This window comes from Chiroxiphia lanceolata, chromosome 25 (genome assembly GCF_009829145.1).
Source record: "Chiroxiphia lanceolata isolate bChiLan1 chromosome 25, bChiLan1.pri, whole genome shotgun sequence".
Taxonomy (NCBI): Eukaryota; Metazoa; Chordata; class Aves; order Passeriformes; family Pipridae; genus Chiroxiphia; species Chiroxiphia lanceolata.
This window is the reverse complement of record NC_045661.1, coordinates 331,332-346,234: the sequence shown is the minus strand read 5'-3', so window position 1 is coordinate 346,234 and position 14,903 is coordinate 331,332. Positions and strand designations below refer to the sequence as shown.

The window sequence follows — 14,903 nt, the reverse complement described above, 5'->3', positions numbered from 1 at the left end:
AATTACTATGGTATCTGTTAATTCCCTGCTTCTGAACTGGTGTGTGATCTTTTCCGTGAGACATCCCATATGCATGACCTGGCTGTTGCCACCTCAGTCACAGTGCACGTGTCCAAGCTGTGGGGACAAGCCATTACCCATCCTGTCCAGTCACCTGTGGGCAGTGCCAGACCAATCTGTCATCTGTGTGTTTAGGAGATGGGTTGGTGCTGGGTAAACTGAGGCTTGGAGGGGTTTGGCTCATGGCCATGTAGGCAGCCAGGCCAGAGCCCAGGCATCATTGCCAGGAGATGTGCCTGGAGCTGAGGACATGATTCTTGTGCCATCTCACACCTCTGGATGCCTCTGGACCTGAAACTGCTTTTGGGCCCCACGTGCCAGGTCGCTGCCGGTGCCACTGGCTCTGGGTAATCTTTGTATTTGCTGACTTAATTGTGGGTCGGTGCAGAGCTCAGCTCTGGGGAAGCTGAGGTATGGGGAGGCCCAAACCACACACAGTGCTCGGGTAGGGATTGTGATGAAAAAAAAAAAGAAAAGTTCAAAGGTGTTTTTGGCTTAATGCGGTTTATCTAGATTGCTTTATGTTCATTAATCTGGATTAACACAAATTCTCTTGGAATGGCTGGTTGGGGAAGGGTTTGCTCAGCTATTCCAACAAGGACAGACTTTTTCAAAAGTGAAAAGTTAGAGCTGGGAAAAAAAAAAACCAGGTCCTTCCTGGCATGAATACATGCGAGCCCTGCTGCCCACATCCAAGGGCCCCTTCGAGGGCTGTCGGGTGTCCTCAGCCCCTGTGTACTCTAATGACTGATCAACCTCCCCAATTGCCACAGAGGATTAATGCCCCCCATTCTTCCTGGGATGATGTGAACCCCTTTTTCAGCCAGTGTGCCAGAGCTGGCACAATTAGTTAGTGAACTTCAAGGTAAACTGGAGGTCAAGCCCAGATTTGAAGGTGGTGGTGGGTGTGAGCATGACCCAGGGAGCCATGTGATGTGGGTGACATCCTGGAGAGGCAGGTGATCTCCCCGTCCTCTCCTTCCCCCAGGGCTGGGATTAGGAGAGATTTTACAGCTGAGTGGTTGGCCTCATGGTAAGGTTTGGTTTGCAATGGCTCAGCCCCCCCCCAAGCCCCTTGTCAAAGAAACTTTTAGGTCTTTTATGGCCAATTTTTATGCCAGCAGGGTGGTTCGTGCCTGCTGGTGACCTGTTGCTGGGAGGGACCACACCTTTGCATCTGCAGGGACTTCCCACCTTGAGAACAGGCAGAGAAACACCCAGTGTGGAAACTGGGACTCGTGGACGAGGATTGCAAAGCTCAGCCCTTTGGAGAGGGTTGTCTCGTGCCTGAGCATTCTCCTGGGATCTGGGCACACTTTCTTGCCTTTTCTAAGCTTCTTGTGCAGCCTCGGGCAGGTCCTTGCACCAGCTACCAGCCCTTTCCACCAGCTGCCTGTGATCAGGGATGCTCGGGTGCTGCAGGGAGGGGACTTGAGACCTGCTGGGAACTGACAGATCAGTTCCACGAAGGACCCAGCTCCAGCTCTTGGCAGCCAGAAGCAGCAGCAGGCAAGCAAAGTGCTCCTGCCAAGCTGGGATGGGAATTGTAAGCAGGACCTGGGCCCTGCCCCAAACCCAGGGGACTCCCTCCTCCCCCTGCCCAGATTAACAATTTATTTGACGTGTTGTGGCTGGTTAGTCTCTTTGCCTACTCCTCTGATCAGAGGGAATAAGTGTTGCAGTGTGCAATAGTGTTCATTTCAGGTGAGGGTAAATATAGAAAGGAAAACCTGCTGAGAGCAAGCCATTTATTCCTGCGTTTGGAAGCCTCTGCTCATAAACAGTCAGTCATGCCCATTTGGAAAATCCCAGCATGGTTTTCTTGGCCATCCTAGAAGAACGTTTACTTTCCTGTAGGTTAAGAAGTTTGTTTTAAATAAAAAAAAAATAATGTCATCTGACTTCCAGCTGCCCTCGGTGTTTGGGGCTTGTTGACACACTAAGCCTGCTCTGTTCTCATGTGAAAGTGGTCTGATGCAGGATCACAGAGGAGATCCTGCAGGGCTTCCCCAGCTGCCCCGGCTGGTAGAACCTTTTTCTTTAGGTTCCCCTTGTTCCCCTACTTGTGTTGGCCTTGGGATTTTGTCAGATGTTTTAGCCGTGAGTGGGGTTAAATCCCCCAGCTTTGGTGGGTGCCAATGGGTGCAGATTCAGGGAGGTGCTAGGGGTGCCTCGAGGGCCCCGTGGCTCAAGAGCTGTGCTCGGGAGGCTGGGGCAGAGGGGTGAACCTGCTGGGCTGAGCTCGAGCTCACACTGGACCGGAAAATCTCTGGGGGTTTTTGGGAGAACCTACCAAAGGCAGCAGGATGATGCAGGCTGCAGGAGCAGCCATCAAACAAGGCAGCAGCCGTGGTCAACCCATGACCAGCTGCAGCGCAGGGAAGACATCCCAAAGCAGTGTCGTAGGGGGAGGCTGAAGGAGGTGGGGAGGCCCCGGCATGGCCAAGCTCTGCCTCCCTCCTCTGTCCCCAGAGTGGCAGTGAGGAACCCTGCGGGAGAGCGAAGCGGCCGCTGGGGTTGGACGGCTGCCCTGCCTCGGCCCCGCGGCACCACCAGACGAGCGGGAGCCAGCTCCCTCCTCTGAAGTGTTCTGCACTCAATAAGGGTCTCTCCCTGTTTTCCGACAGGCTTTGGATTTGGCTCGGGTTTGCCTTGGTTTCCGAAGGCAAGAGGCAGTTAAGTCTCTTGGAAGAATGAATTAATTAGCAAATGCCTTTGGTCAGGTCAGTGCCCTGAGCAGTGTGCTCATGCTTTCAGCAAGGTCTCTGCACCGGGTACCCGCTCGGAGAGGCTGCTGTTACCTTTCATGCTTCCAGAGCTGTACATGCATCATCCCAGAGGAACCCTTTTCCAAAAAAAAGGGAAAAAGCCTCCCCCGGAATGGGGTATTGACTCTAATGGTGGCGTTTGTGTAAGCAACAAAATATTGACGCAGTTGGCTGGGGTCTGGCTGGGGCTTCTGGAAATAAACTGCTGCCTTGTTAAATTGTAGATGGAAATGCAAGTGGGAAAATGACTGACATCTTACACAAGGCGGGCAAATAAAACCGCTGCTTTACTACGGCGTGAAAAAACTCAGGAATTAATAGGTCTCCTTCTGCTACAGGGTGTTGGATTTATCCCCAAGTAAGATTCATAAACTATTTTAAGGAGAGAAGTGCTACTTTTAAACATGTGCGTTTGGGTCCTGGAGTTCCCGCGGTGTCACAGTTAACCCCTGCCTTGTCACGGTGTGTGGCCCCAGGGCCAGGGGTGGCAGAGCAGCCCTCCAGAGCCCCCTGCAGCCCCGTGCAGCCCCCACAGCCCCGTTCCTGGCAGGCACCATTCCAGCCAATGCCCAGACACATCAACACCTGATAAACACAGAAGTTACTTTCAAAGGGTGTTTACGTACAATGCGTCCCCGCAGCTTATGTCAGAAATGTGTTTCAGGCCTTGACCTGGACTCAGAGCTTGATTTTACTGATATGGGATGTAAAATGTATTTAAAATAAAACACCTGCTCCAAAGCTGTGTCTGGGATGAACTTGAAGCAGATGCACAGAGCATTGCTGATTCCATCTGGGGTGTGATCTAGTGCCCCCCAAAAGACTCCTTTTGAGTTCAGTAGCTGAAGACCTTTTATCAGGATATCTTCCATGGGAAATAGAATTAACAGAGCTTTAGAGAGTGATACATCACTTTCCTTTCTACACAAAGCCCCTTCCTTCTCCACCCACACCCTCATGATCTCAGATGACATACACACACTCGTGTAAAAGCAGGATGAGATAAAAGCTGTAGGGAGTGTGCAGCAAGTGTCCCAGTGGCACAGGGTCCAACTCGCTGGCAGCAGAGACACCAGTGTAATTATACACACTCCAGTCCAATCTCCCAGTAATTATTCTGGAATAAAAGCCTGCCTATTTCTGTAAGACCTTATGTCACTTGGAAAGCTGTTATAAATTTAGCTGGAAAAAGAGACCCTTATTCTGGGATAAGTGTGGTTAGTGGTTAACTGGGAACTGGGCTATTCCTGGCGCTGCCATTGACCTTCCCGATGATGCCGGGTAAGTCACCTCACCTCAGCGTGTGTCACCTTCTCCTGCTGCAAACTGGGAATTACAAACAAGGGCTTTCGCACGCAGCGTTTTAGGAAACTCCATGACACTGGAAAAAAGGTGTCACAGGGTGCCAGGCACTCATTTAGTGTTACTTGGTGCTTTTCTACCCACCTTGGAGGCGTCTTGATCAAACCATAGGGGAAATGAGGGACGTAGTGTTGGGGACTGGCTGAGTCGCACGAGCCCGGGCTGTTGGCACGTCACTGGGAATACTGTGCTTTCCTCTCTGTTTTTAAAAATAGTCTATTCTGTTCCAAGTTGTAGGCTACAGCCCGCACTGGGGCATTGAAATGCCTGGGCTGCTGTTTCTTGGACCCAGCACCTTCCAGCGTGCAGGGTGGGACATGGTGCCAGCATCCAACCACCCCGCTGCAGCAGAGAGAGGGGGTCCTGCCCCAGATGGGCAGTGTTGTCCCTCTAGTCCTTGTGGACTAGAGGGAAAGGGAAATCTCCCAGTTCACTCTTCTGCCTATAATATCCCTGCCTGATTCAATTGCTGCTTCTGCAGGCCCTGAGGGCCCTGGGGAGTTTTGCTTCTCAGCAGCTTCTTCTGCAGCCTCAGAAACACCTTTTGGCTCAGCATCACACAAGCACGTGCAGTCCGAGCTGGAGATGCAGCTCGTTCCTAGCACATGGCATTGAATTCATGCTAGAGATAGGGAGATTTGTTTTGGAGGGTTTTTTCTGTTGCACAGACAGTGCAGGCTGGCTCACAGCCAGAATTTGTCCGTTTGCCAAAGCGGGTGCTGCCTACGGAGCAGCTGGACCAACGTGCTGATGCCGAGAGGTGAAGGCAGAGCCTGCCCTGGCACATTCCCACAACCTCCGTCCCTGCACAAGCACTGGAGTGGGGCTCAGTGCTGCTCAGAATTGGGTTCAAGCCAAGGAGGCCGAGGGGAAAAAGCCTTTTACAGTCCATTAGTGCTCCCCAGAGCCATTCAGCCTTCTTGTCGTAAAAGTGGTGGAAGCCACAGAAACATTGTGGCTGGTCTGCAGAAGAAGCTGGTCTGCAGAAGATGCCAGCCTGCCTCCTGGCTCCATGTACCTTCCCAGGAGCTTTGTCAGAGCCACTGGCTGCTGGAATTCCCTCAGGGAAAAAACTGATGAGGGCTGGTCTCCTGTCCATCCCAAGGTTCCCCAGCAAAATGTACATGGGAGGGTTCCAAGTGCAAATGTGTGTGTGCTAATGGGAACTGAATTGCCTCTTGCCCCGAAGCCTTGCAGCTTGAGGAAAACAAGACAGGGGCTAGGAATGACCTCATATCGCCTCCCAGGGAATGTTTTGCCAGATGAAGGGGGGAGAGGCAGCATCAAGAGAGCACAATGTATGTATCTCTCTCCCTGTGTAAACATCTCTGTAGCTGCAGAAACCTCTTAAAACCCTGAATGAGAGGAGAACAGCTGCTTTGATCTGTGGATGTGGTTGTTGTTTTCTGAGTGCAGATCCGTTCTTTTTTTAATTTTGCTTCAAATTAAAAAAATGCCTGTTGTGATCTTTTGCTTTTATTTCTTGGCGAGGGACTGGAGTGTGGTGCAGTAAATTTTCATGACTCCCCATGTAACCGTTTCAGCATGGTTGACAATTCCTTGCTGGCTCTTCAGTGCCGCAGCACAATGGGCCGAATCTTCTGGCCCTACATGAAGCCAAAGCAAATGGATTTTGCCCAGAAGTGCACAACGGGGAGTGGAGGCAGCGGGGAGGAGAGTCCTGCCACCTCCTTCCCTGCCACACATGCACACACACACACTCACAAGGCTCAGGCTGGCAGGGTTGTCCCAGGGCCTGTGAAGGCCTTCAGAGAGGGCTCCCTGGAACAGATCCATGCCAGCTCCGCGTGGCAGCAGCAGGAGCTGCTGAGGAGCCATCAGGGCCGGGCTGTCCTGCAGGTGATTCAGGTGTGACTCATGACCTTCCATCCAGACTCCGTGTGTGATCTCAGGAGTCTCCATCTGCCTGACTTTCCCCATCTGTGCATGGGGCAGGGGGACAGCCCTGTACTTGGAGGGGCACCGCAGCGTGCACAGCCCTGACACCTCCGTCAGCCCTTCGGCCGCTTGACCAGGCAGCATTTTTTGGGAAGAAAGCAAGATTATATAATTTTTTAGTGCGTTCCTGGTCATCAGCAGCTCACCCCAACCCTGCTGCTTTGCTGGGGTGCTTTGCAAGCCCATTGGAGGAACGAGATGTGGGTCTCAGCCCCTTGGCTCACGTGGCATGAGCAAGGCTTCTGCTGGCCAAGGATCTACCTTCAAGGGCAAGACCCACTTCCCCCAGTGCAAGGCACTGGTTTAACTGGGAGCACTTGGCTGGAGACCAGTCTCCACTGAGGCAGCCTGGGCACAAGTGAGGAGGTTTGCTCATCCCCCCCATGCTGTCACATGGCTGCCTGGTGTTTTGGTGTTTTAATTACACTGTCCTGTGTATTTAAGGCTGGTTTATGGGTGTTTATACTAATGCGTAAACCTGCAATTTAGAAGCTCAATTATAAATCAACATTGCTGAAGGTCTTGTTCCTCCTGCCGAAAGATTGGTCTCCAGATTTAGAGGACAGGTTAGAGGGAAAAAAAGGAAGACTGTTTAGTTTTCCTCTGGTTATGATGATAAAGATCACAGGATGGGGTGCGAGGTGCGGTGGCAGGCACAGGGTCTGCCGGCGTAACCCAGCGCAGAGTTTCCATTTTGACTCTGCTCTTGCAACAGCCATAAGAGACTCGTGTTTATGCAGCAAATCCCAACCTGGAAAGAAAAGCAGAGTGATGCTCGTGGGAGGGTGGTGGCACCCCACTAAGGATCGTCTCAGCTCATGCCAGGATGTGGGATGCAAGGACCAGGGCTCCTTCCCGCTCGGCACAGTACGAGAGGAGCCTTCATCCCCAGGAGCTCCTGGCACAGACTGGAGCTGGCTTCCTCCAGTGGCAGTGCCAAGTGGGATAGCACATTCCCACTGGTCATGGTCCTCTCCCAGTACATCCTAAGGACAACACCTCTGCATTCGTACTTTTATGTGTAAAACTCTTTTGCAACTTTACTAATCACTTTCACGCCTTTGCCCTTTCCCGGCTGCCCTGGAGCCTGGCTGTGCCAAGGATGGGTTTGCATTACTGGTGTGGCTCAGGGGAGCAGACCTGCTCCTGCAAACCCCCTCTCAAAGGGAAGGTCCCCATCCAATGAGGGCAGCCCAAGGAGGGATGTTTTTCTAGGGAAAGAATGACTAGACCCAGGGACTCCTCAGCATCCTCCTATCCAGCTGCAGACCCTCCTCTATGCAGCGGGAGCCTTGGCCAGGTTGGATATTTTCCATTGCCTACAGCCCCCTTTGTCGTATCTTTAGGTGTTATTAGGACAAAAGGGGGTATAGGAGGGTGCAGGGGCAGCATGGTGGGCTGGGAGGAGCCCATGGGCAGGATGACCCTGTGGGCATGGTGGCTGCTGCAGCTGTGGGACCCTGTATCCCTGGACAGGTGGAATCACTGCACATCTTCCTCCTGGTCCCGCTCCTGGCTCCCAGCCTTATCTCCTGCTGCAATTTCCTGGCTGACCATGCCTTTCCTGGCTTGGGGAGCAGGAACACCCCAGAAGAGAGATGGTGCCAGCAGCTCCCAGCACAGGGATGGTCATGGAGTGGGGCAGAGGTCCCCCTGCATGCCTGGGGTACCCCCAGCTGCAGAAGGCCAGGCTATGAGAAGCTCCCACAAGCAAACAAAACCCCCTGAATATTTCAGAATGGTCTTTTTCTTCTCCCTCCACCCTTATTTTCAGTCCCTCCTCCCACCTTTCCCTGCATCCAGCAGAGCTACTCTCTGACCCTGCTTTCCCCTGGCCCACAACTCTGAGATGCTCCCGCAGCTGCCAAGCCCAGCCCAGTTGTGCCATCTGCAAGCTCTTGGGTTTTTTTTCTGATATATATTTTTTTCTTTCCCCTTTTCTTTTCCACCCCTTGCCTTTTCTCATTCCATAAGCCTCCCCCGGCACCCCTCCCCTTGCCACCACCTCAAGCCCTCGGCTGGCCAAGGGGCTGCGAGGTGCCGGGTGGGTCTGGGGGTTGCGGGGGGCTTTGCATTGATGCATTGATCGCCCATGGTCTCTGCCTGACCTCCCTGCTCCCAGGGAAGCAGTCTCCATGGCTACTGGCCCTTCTCCTTCAGCGCAGACTGTAAATTCCTGCAGGCAAAGCCCAGCCTTGGGGGTGCGAGGGGGGGAGCCGGGAAGGAGTAACCAAAGCCAAATAGAAAGAAAGAAAGAAAGAAAGAAAGGCTGGGAGAGAGAAAAAGGGCGTTGCTTGGATGGGGCTCTCCTTTCCACTCCCCTTTCCCAGGTCCCCAGCACCAGGGCAAGGCGCCTGCTTCCCCCCTTCAGTGCTGCTGCTGCTGCTGCTGCTGCTGCTGCTCTTGCAAAACTGGAATTGGCTGGGATTATTTAAGGAAAAAAAAAAGGAGAAGGGATCAGAGCAGCCGCCAGAGAGAGGGCGATAGAGTCCACTTTCCTCCAACTGCCCTGGGTCTCCCTCCCTCGCTCTCTTCTCTTCAGCAACACCAAGAGCCCCAAACTGAACCCAAAGCAGCTTTTTCCATCAGTTCAGTTCCCTTCCCTTCCTCTGTCTCACACACGGCAAGGAGAGACCCCCTTCCTCCCCTTGATTTTCCTTCGCATGCTCAGCCCCTTGTTTCCTTTAAAGCACTAGAAATCCCCCTTCTTGCCCCCGCTCCTCCCTGCAGACTGGGATTGCAATGGGAGCTTTGCAGATTGCTGGATTTTCCATCCTTTTTTTTCTCCTCCACTCTGGAAACACTCTGGCAAATAAAGCCAGTCAAGGTAAGAGAAAATCTTCCCTGCTTGAAGGTTTGCTGTTTGATGTGTGGATTGGGCAGCCGGATCTCCTCCTTAGAGCTGGGGTTTAAGTGCAGGCTGGAGAAGGCAGCAGCAGTAACAACAAACAGTGGAGGGGATTTTAAATGTCGCTTGCAGATATTCTCTCCTACTGCCTTGGACTGGGGTTGGGTTTGTAAACTCCTTAATGAGTTGCATTTCTTAGACTTTAGTTTTTTTTGTTTGGACTCTTTATCTCGAGGCAGGGAGTGCAGAGGCAGAAAATTAGGGTGGGCAAACAAGTCTGCACCCATCACAGGGAAAATATGGCTGTTTGGAGGGGCTTAGGGGGGCTCTGCTGGTTTCGGTGTCTGTGAGATGGGGCTGAGCAGGGCAGGGAGGCTGCCCCGGGCTGGGTTGGAGGGCAGGGATGGCGGAGAGGGCGTCGATAACGCCGGGAGGCTGCATCTGTGCTCAGGGGCTTTACATCGGCGTGGGGGAATCTCAGATGTTGGCTCCAGGGGTGTGGGCAGCAGAAAACTTCGGGTAGCTGAGCACAGCAAAGCCTGAAAAATAAGGGAGCTCTTTCCCTATCTCTTGGAAAGAGAGGTACATCCCATCCTTATCAACTTCTGGCTTTTCTGTTTCACCACTCCCGTGTTGAACCAGAGCCTCCCCTTCACAGACGCACACACAGAGCTTTATGTATGGTCTGTCTATACCTTCGCTTTTCTATAGCACCTCTATATTTAGCTCGGGTTTTTTCTATACACACGCGCGGGAGTGCGCGCGCACACGGGCACACACAGCCCTACACATGATGGTGTTGGCTGTCTCAAAGGGGGTTTTCTCCTTAATTCGCCACTATCTGTACCATCTGTTGGGTTTTCTCTTTTCTCTCCGTAGCACTTCCAGTATGTAAGATTTCTCCAGCCCAGCTCTGGCTGTGCTGCTGTGGCAGCTGCGTGTTTGTGCGTACGGCAAGGTTAAATAGCGTGTGAATGAAATCTCAGAGCGCAGAATATAATGAGAGATCTCTTATAGGCGGATTCCAGCCATGCGCAGGGTCACCCGAGCCCTGTCACCGACAAAGTTAGAAGGAATTTCAAGGCTATTGTCTTATCTGGCTCAAAGTGTTTCTAAAACAATAGGCGACTTTTCAGGAGGGCAGCCTGGGCAAGCAGGAGAGATTTTCCAGGGCAAAGGTTTGGTAAGAAGACATCCAGCTTCACGTGAAGCTTTATGATTTAGGCACAGAAAGGAATGCTTAGGTTTTTATCCCCCCTCAAATTATCTTGAGTGTATGCATTGCTTTCATTTCTTATCATAATATTTATTTATTAAGGCCTTTTGGTTTCCAGTTCCATTTAAGCCTGAGCCAGAATTGCATTAAAATAGCAAAGTGAAATTCCATCGTGCAGAGACTTGACAGATCCCTTCAGGGAAGGAGAGGGGTGGAGTGGGGGTGGAGAGAGGTGAGCTCAATCCTGCGCTGGGGTGCATGCTCATGTGTGCCTGGGATGGTGCTGTCTCCTCCTGGTCCTGCACAGGCACCGAGCCGCCCCTGGGTGTCCGGCCACTTGGCAGCCAGGGGAGTTGTGGTGGGGAATTAATCCCCAAGGCTGCTGCTGGGGGATTCTGTGGGCTGGGGAGGGGGAAGCAGCTGCAGAGGGGCGAAGGTTGGTGCCCGTGGGCATGCAAGGACTCTGAGCAGGGCTGGACCCGATCCTGATCCTTTTTGGATGAGACTGAACTCATGGGCATCATTAGGGCATCACTGATGACAGGTACAACCTGTGCCTTTCCTCGGAACTTGCTGTTGCCTGATTTCCTGCCAGTATCACTGAGCTCCTCAAGGCTGCCCTGTGTGTCTGGGACATTGTCTCAGCAGAATATTTCTGAAAAGCATCAGCACCCCCCCGTATGTGCTGGGCGGTGCCCCAAGGACGGGGACACATCACCCCGAAGCCTTTGCCCTTTTGGGGACAGCCACTCTCACCAGGTGACTGTCACAGGCTGGGAAGGGCTCCTCTCCCGTCGAATCAACTTGTCTTCCTGGGATAACGTTGTGCCATGGGTCAGGCTTGCTGGCTCATTTCTTGCACTGAAAGTTTAGTCTGTGGGGAAGGAAGGATTTAGAGAACCGGCTGCTGGGCCTGGAGGGTGTCTGCCAGCAGACCTGTCTGGCTGCAGGGTCAGCTTAGGGCTAGGAAAGCTTTCAAGAGGAGTACTGGCAATATAAATCTAAGTAACCACAGGGAGGCTCCTGACATGCATTCACAGCTGGGATGGACTCTCTCTTGGTCCCCCAGTCCAAGCTGCCCAAACACTGCCATGCCCACTGCTCCCCTGGGTTTTGGACAGATAATGTCACCCCCAGTGTCTCAGCCCCTTGTCTGTCAGTCCATCTCACAGCCTGCCAGGCAGAGGAGCTTGTCCTGAGCTCCTCTCTCAGCAGAGCAGTGTGCTTGCCCACTGCCTGCCAGCATCTGTCCCTCCCTGTGCCCTGGGATGGCCGAGCCCAGGGACTTGCAGCTCTGCAGCCTCCTCTTGTACCAGGCAGCACTGGCCCCTCTGGCAGCACCCCATCACTGGGGACATGTACCAGGACTTGCCACTTCTCCCTGCAACTAATTGCACATGCCCTCAGATGATGCCAGGGCATGGGGCTGAGAGGGAGATGCAGCATTTCCCTGGGGGACCTCAGCACTCCAGTTTGCAGCCTCTGGCACTCCCACAGTCCCAGTGCAGGGTTCTGTGTGGGACTGGGGCCCCAGCCCAGCCTGCTGGTCACTCAGTGGTCACCCGTGGGTAACGCCAGCCCTTGTGGTGCTGGTGGATGGAGCCACCATCCCATGTGAGGGGCCAGTGTCAGTGGGATGCACCTGCAGAGCTTACGCCACCAGGGATTATTTTTTAAATATTTTTTTAAGGAGTCTAAAATTTTCCAATTGCAGTGTGGAGATGGTGTTTGATTCTCCTCCCATTGCCGCCAAACCTCCTCCCCCTTGGCCTCTGCCTTCCTCCCTCTCAGGCATTCACAGTGTGTGACTGTTGTGCCTGTCCCCTCCACCCCGCTGAAATATGAAATGTAAAACTGTAAACATTTCACATACACAGTTCAAAGGAGATCTTTGACTGAGGGCGTCTAACGTGCCTGTACTGAGATTAAAAAGGGGAGGGGGTGGGTAGGAAGGAGGGAAGAAGAGTTTTTTTATAACTGCCAACTGGAGTATAAATATTCAGACACCTTGAGTCTTCCAGTGTCGATGTATTGCTGTCTCCAAACTGCTAGGGTCTTTTTCCTTTTATTTTTATAGAGATTTTTCCTTTGCAGACAGTCACACTAGAGTAATCCATTTAGGAAAAAAACATGCATGAATGACCTTAACCTTCACTTCCAAAATTATAAGTCCCCTGAGAAGCTTTAGGAGAAGACTGGGATGGCAAATAAGGTTTGCTCTGTCTGGTGGTGCTGGAGGATGTCCGGCCACGTTCTGGGGATGCAATCTCCCTGCTGGAGATCTTGCAGTTGCTACTTCCAGAGCAAAAACCAAACAAACACATTTTTTAAGGCAAGGCTTGATCAGTCTGATAAGCCAAAGAAACAACAACAGCAATGACAATTCCCCAGGGAGATGAACATGCTGCTGGTGGGGAGCATCAAGCCCTTCATGGGGAAATGGTGACAGAATTGGGCTGAAGCGACCAGGGTTAGCACAAGGAGGTGGGATGGAGATGTAGGGAGCATTTCCAACCCAGAGGGTGGTGATAAAGCTCCAATCCATCAGGACGACCTAAACTAGTGCAGGGAATGGGGATCTCAATCCGTCTCTGCCCTTGTGGGAGTGGGAAACATCAATGAGAGGGGAAAAAAGCCCCTTTTGGGGCACTGCCATCTTTGGGGAAGCTAAACCCATTGCAAGGGATACAGAGCAGGGTCTAGGCATGGGACAGTGGGGTGATTAGGCTGGGAACCCCCCAGCTCCTCACTGTGACTTGTGGTTCCTTGTCCTTCGTCCGTGCTCCATCATTCCCCAGGGCCAAGAGCTGAGACTGCATCTCCTGTGTCTCACATGCTTTCAGGAGAGCTGGGTGGGTGCATGGGGCACCGGGCTGGTGCCAGGGTCTCTGTCACATGGTGAGATGCAGATCCCCTCTGACGTGACCTGAGCGCAGGTACCTGCCCAGAGACTGCTGGCACAGCAGGACATCACCCACCACCTGAGTCAGGATCTCTGAGTTCAGATAACACATCTTTGGCCAATTTACAAAAAGCTGCCCCGCGGGGCATCCTCCTCCCCTCTCCCAGCCCCTGTTCCCTCCCGGGGGGCTGCCCGTGGCTGTGCCCCGCTCCCATCCTGCCGTGGCACAGCACGAGTCGCCCTCACGAGCTCCCCGGATGAACAAATGATTAATAAACTGCACCACAGTGTCTGAGGTGGTTATTAATACCCTGGTAAAAAGAGCTACTGAAGTTATAAAGCTTTAATTTGGCATTAAGGCCGAGTGGAAACTCCACATGTCTGCCAACAGCTACACACACATCCCCATACAGACAGGCTGTTAATATATATGCCCATATGAAAACAAAGAATAAAATTAATCTGAAGGAAAAGCTGAAGCGCTTGCAGAAGAGGGAAAAAGGATGGTGGGTTTGTTTGTTTAGGGATTTTCAGGTGGGTTTTTGCTGCCTTGTTTTGCCCCTCTCCTCAAATTTATTTGGACTTTCAGCCTATGGATAAAACCATCTTTTATTATTTTTTAAAAACAAAATAAGGAACTGAGGAAAGAGGCTCAATCCAGGCTCTAAAAATATACAAGCTGTTGCTTTAGCCCCCTACTTGCTGTGTCGGGGTGTCGTTGGCAGTGTGATGCTGCAGGGTGCAGACGTGGGACCCAGGTGCCCCTGGGCTCTGCCAACGTTTCCCTCTCTGGCCTCAGCCAGAGCCCTCCGGGTGCCTGGTGAGCGCGCACCGGTCCCGGGGACGTGGCAGTCCCCCTGCTTTTGGCACACTTGAAATGGCAGTGGCATTGAAACCGTCTGCCTCCGCTGCCTTTGAAATGGAGAATAAAGCTGCAGCTGGAGCGGAACGGGGCCCAACAGCCAGAGCTGGAAAATCCCACCCACAACGGAATAAAAAACATGGCCCAAGGCGCAGGGCGAGCACCACAACCTCCTGCCCTTCGCTGCAGCCCCTGGCAATGGCCGTGCCAAGGATGCTCTTGCCCTCTGAGGAGCCCTAATTACCCCAGCACAGTGGGATGGGGAGGTGGGGCCACCGCAGGCGAGACCTGCAGTCCCCAGAGGGGCTCAACGTCTTCACCTAAACCAATTCCCCGCCAGGTGCAAAACTCCCCGGTGCTGGGGATTTGAGGCGGGATGCGCCCATCTGTGCTGCCCTGTTTGGGCTCATTTCAGGCAGCTTGGGGTGAAAAACAGAGGTTTTGATTATTTGTGCAGAGAAGGAATAGAGGGGCTGTAGGGATGCAGGTCTGCTGGGGGCCTGGCAAACCCTCCAAAAATCCCACCTGAATTTGGGAGCTGGGCTGAAGCAGGCACCGTGGAGTAGGGGGACAAGCAGGACATACCCCCAATGAGGACTTTGTAGAAGCAAATAGGGACAGGAACATCAAGAAGGACTTTTTGTTAAAAAAAATCTTCACTTGGTTTGAATATGAAACCCTTCACGTGGCAGCAGCAGCTCAGAGCACCTGCAATGAGGCCACGAGCAGCTTTTTGGATGCAGAAAATTCTCCTACAGGAAAAACAGACTGTCCTGACAGCAAACCTTCCCTTTCATGGGAAAATGTTGCTTGCATTGACAAAAGTGCTAAAAAATTAGTTTTTCAGAGGGTTTTATTTTAATTCACTACATCGTTTCTGAAGGATACTTAGGAGCCAAAACTTCAGCATTCTAAAATTGGGATCT

At 52.5% G+C, this 14,903-nt stretch overlaps 1 protein-coding gene across 8 annotated transcripts in view; it reads left to right on the top strand.

The window, feature by feature from the left end:
* Positions 1-14,903, top strand: part of SCUBE3 (signal peptide, CUB domain and EGF like domain containing 3) — a 42,119-nt gene that overhangs the window by 2,283 nt on the left and 24,933 nt on the right. For 2 of the 8 annotated variants that reach the window (XM_032710532.1, XM_032710531.1), the window contains exon 1: positions 8,360-8,976. The exons of 4 other annotated variants lie outside the window; for them this stretch is intronic. In XM_032710532.1, the coding sequence (XP_032566423.1) occupies positions 8,892-8,976 (85 nt within the window). In that variant the 5' untranslated portion in view covers positions 8,360-8,891. Of the gene's footprint in view, positions 1-8,358; positions 8,977-14,903 lie in introns of those variants that run through there. 2 more of the 8 variants (XM_032710539.1, XM_032710538.1) reach the window with 2 other exon arrangements.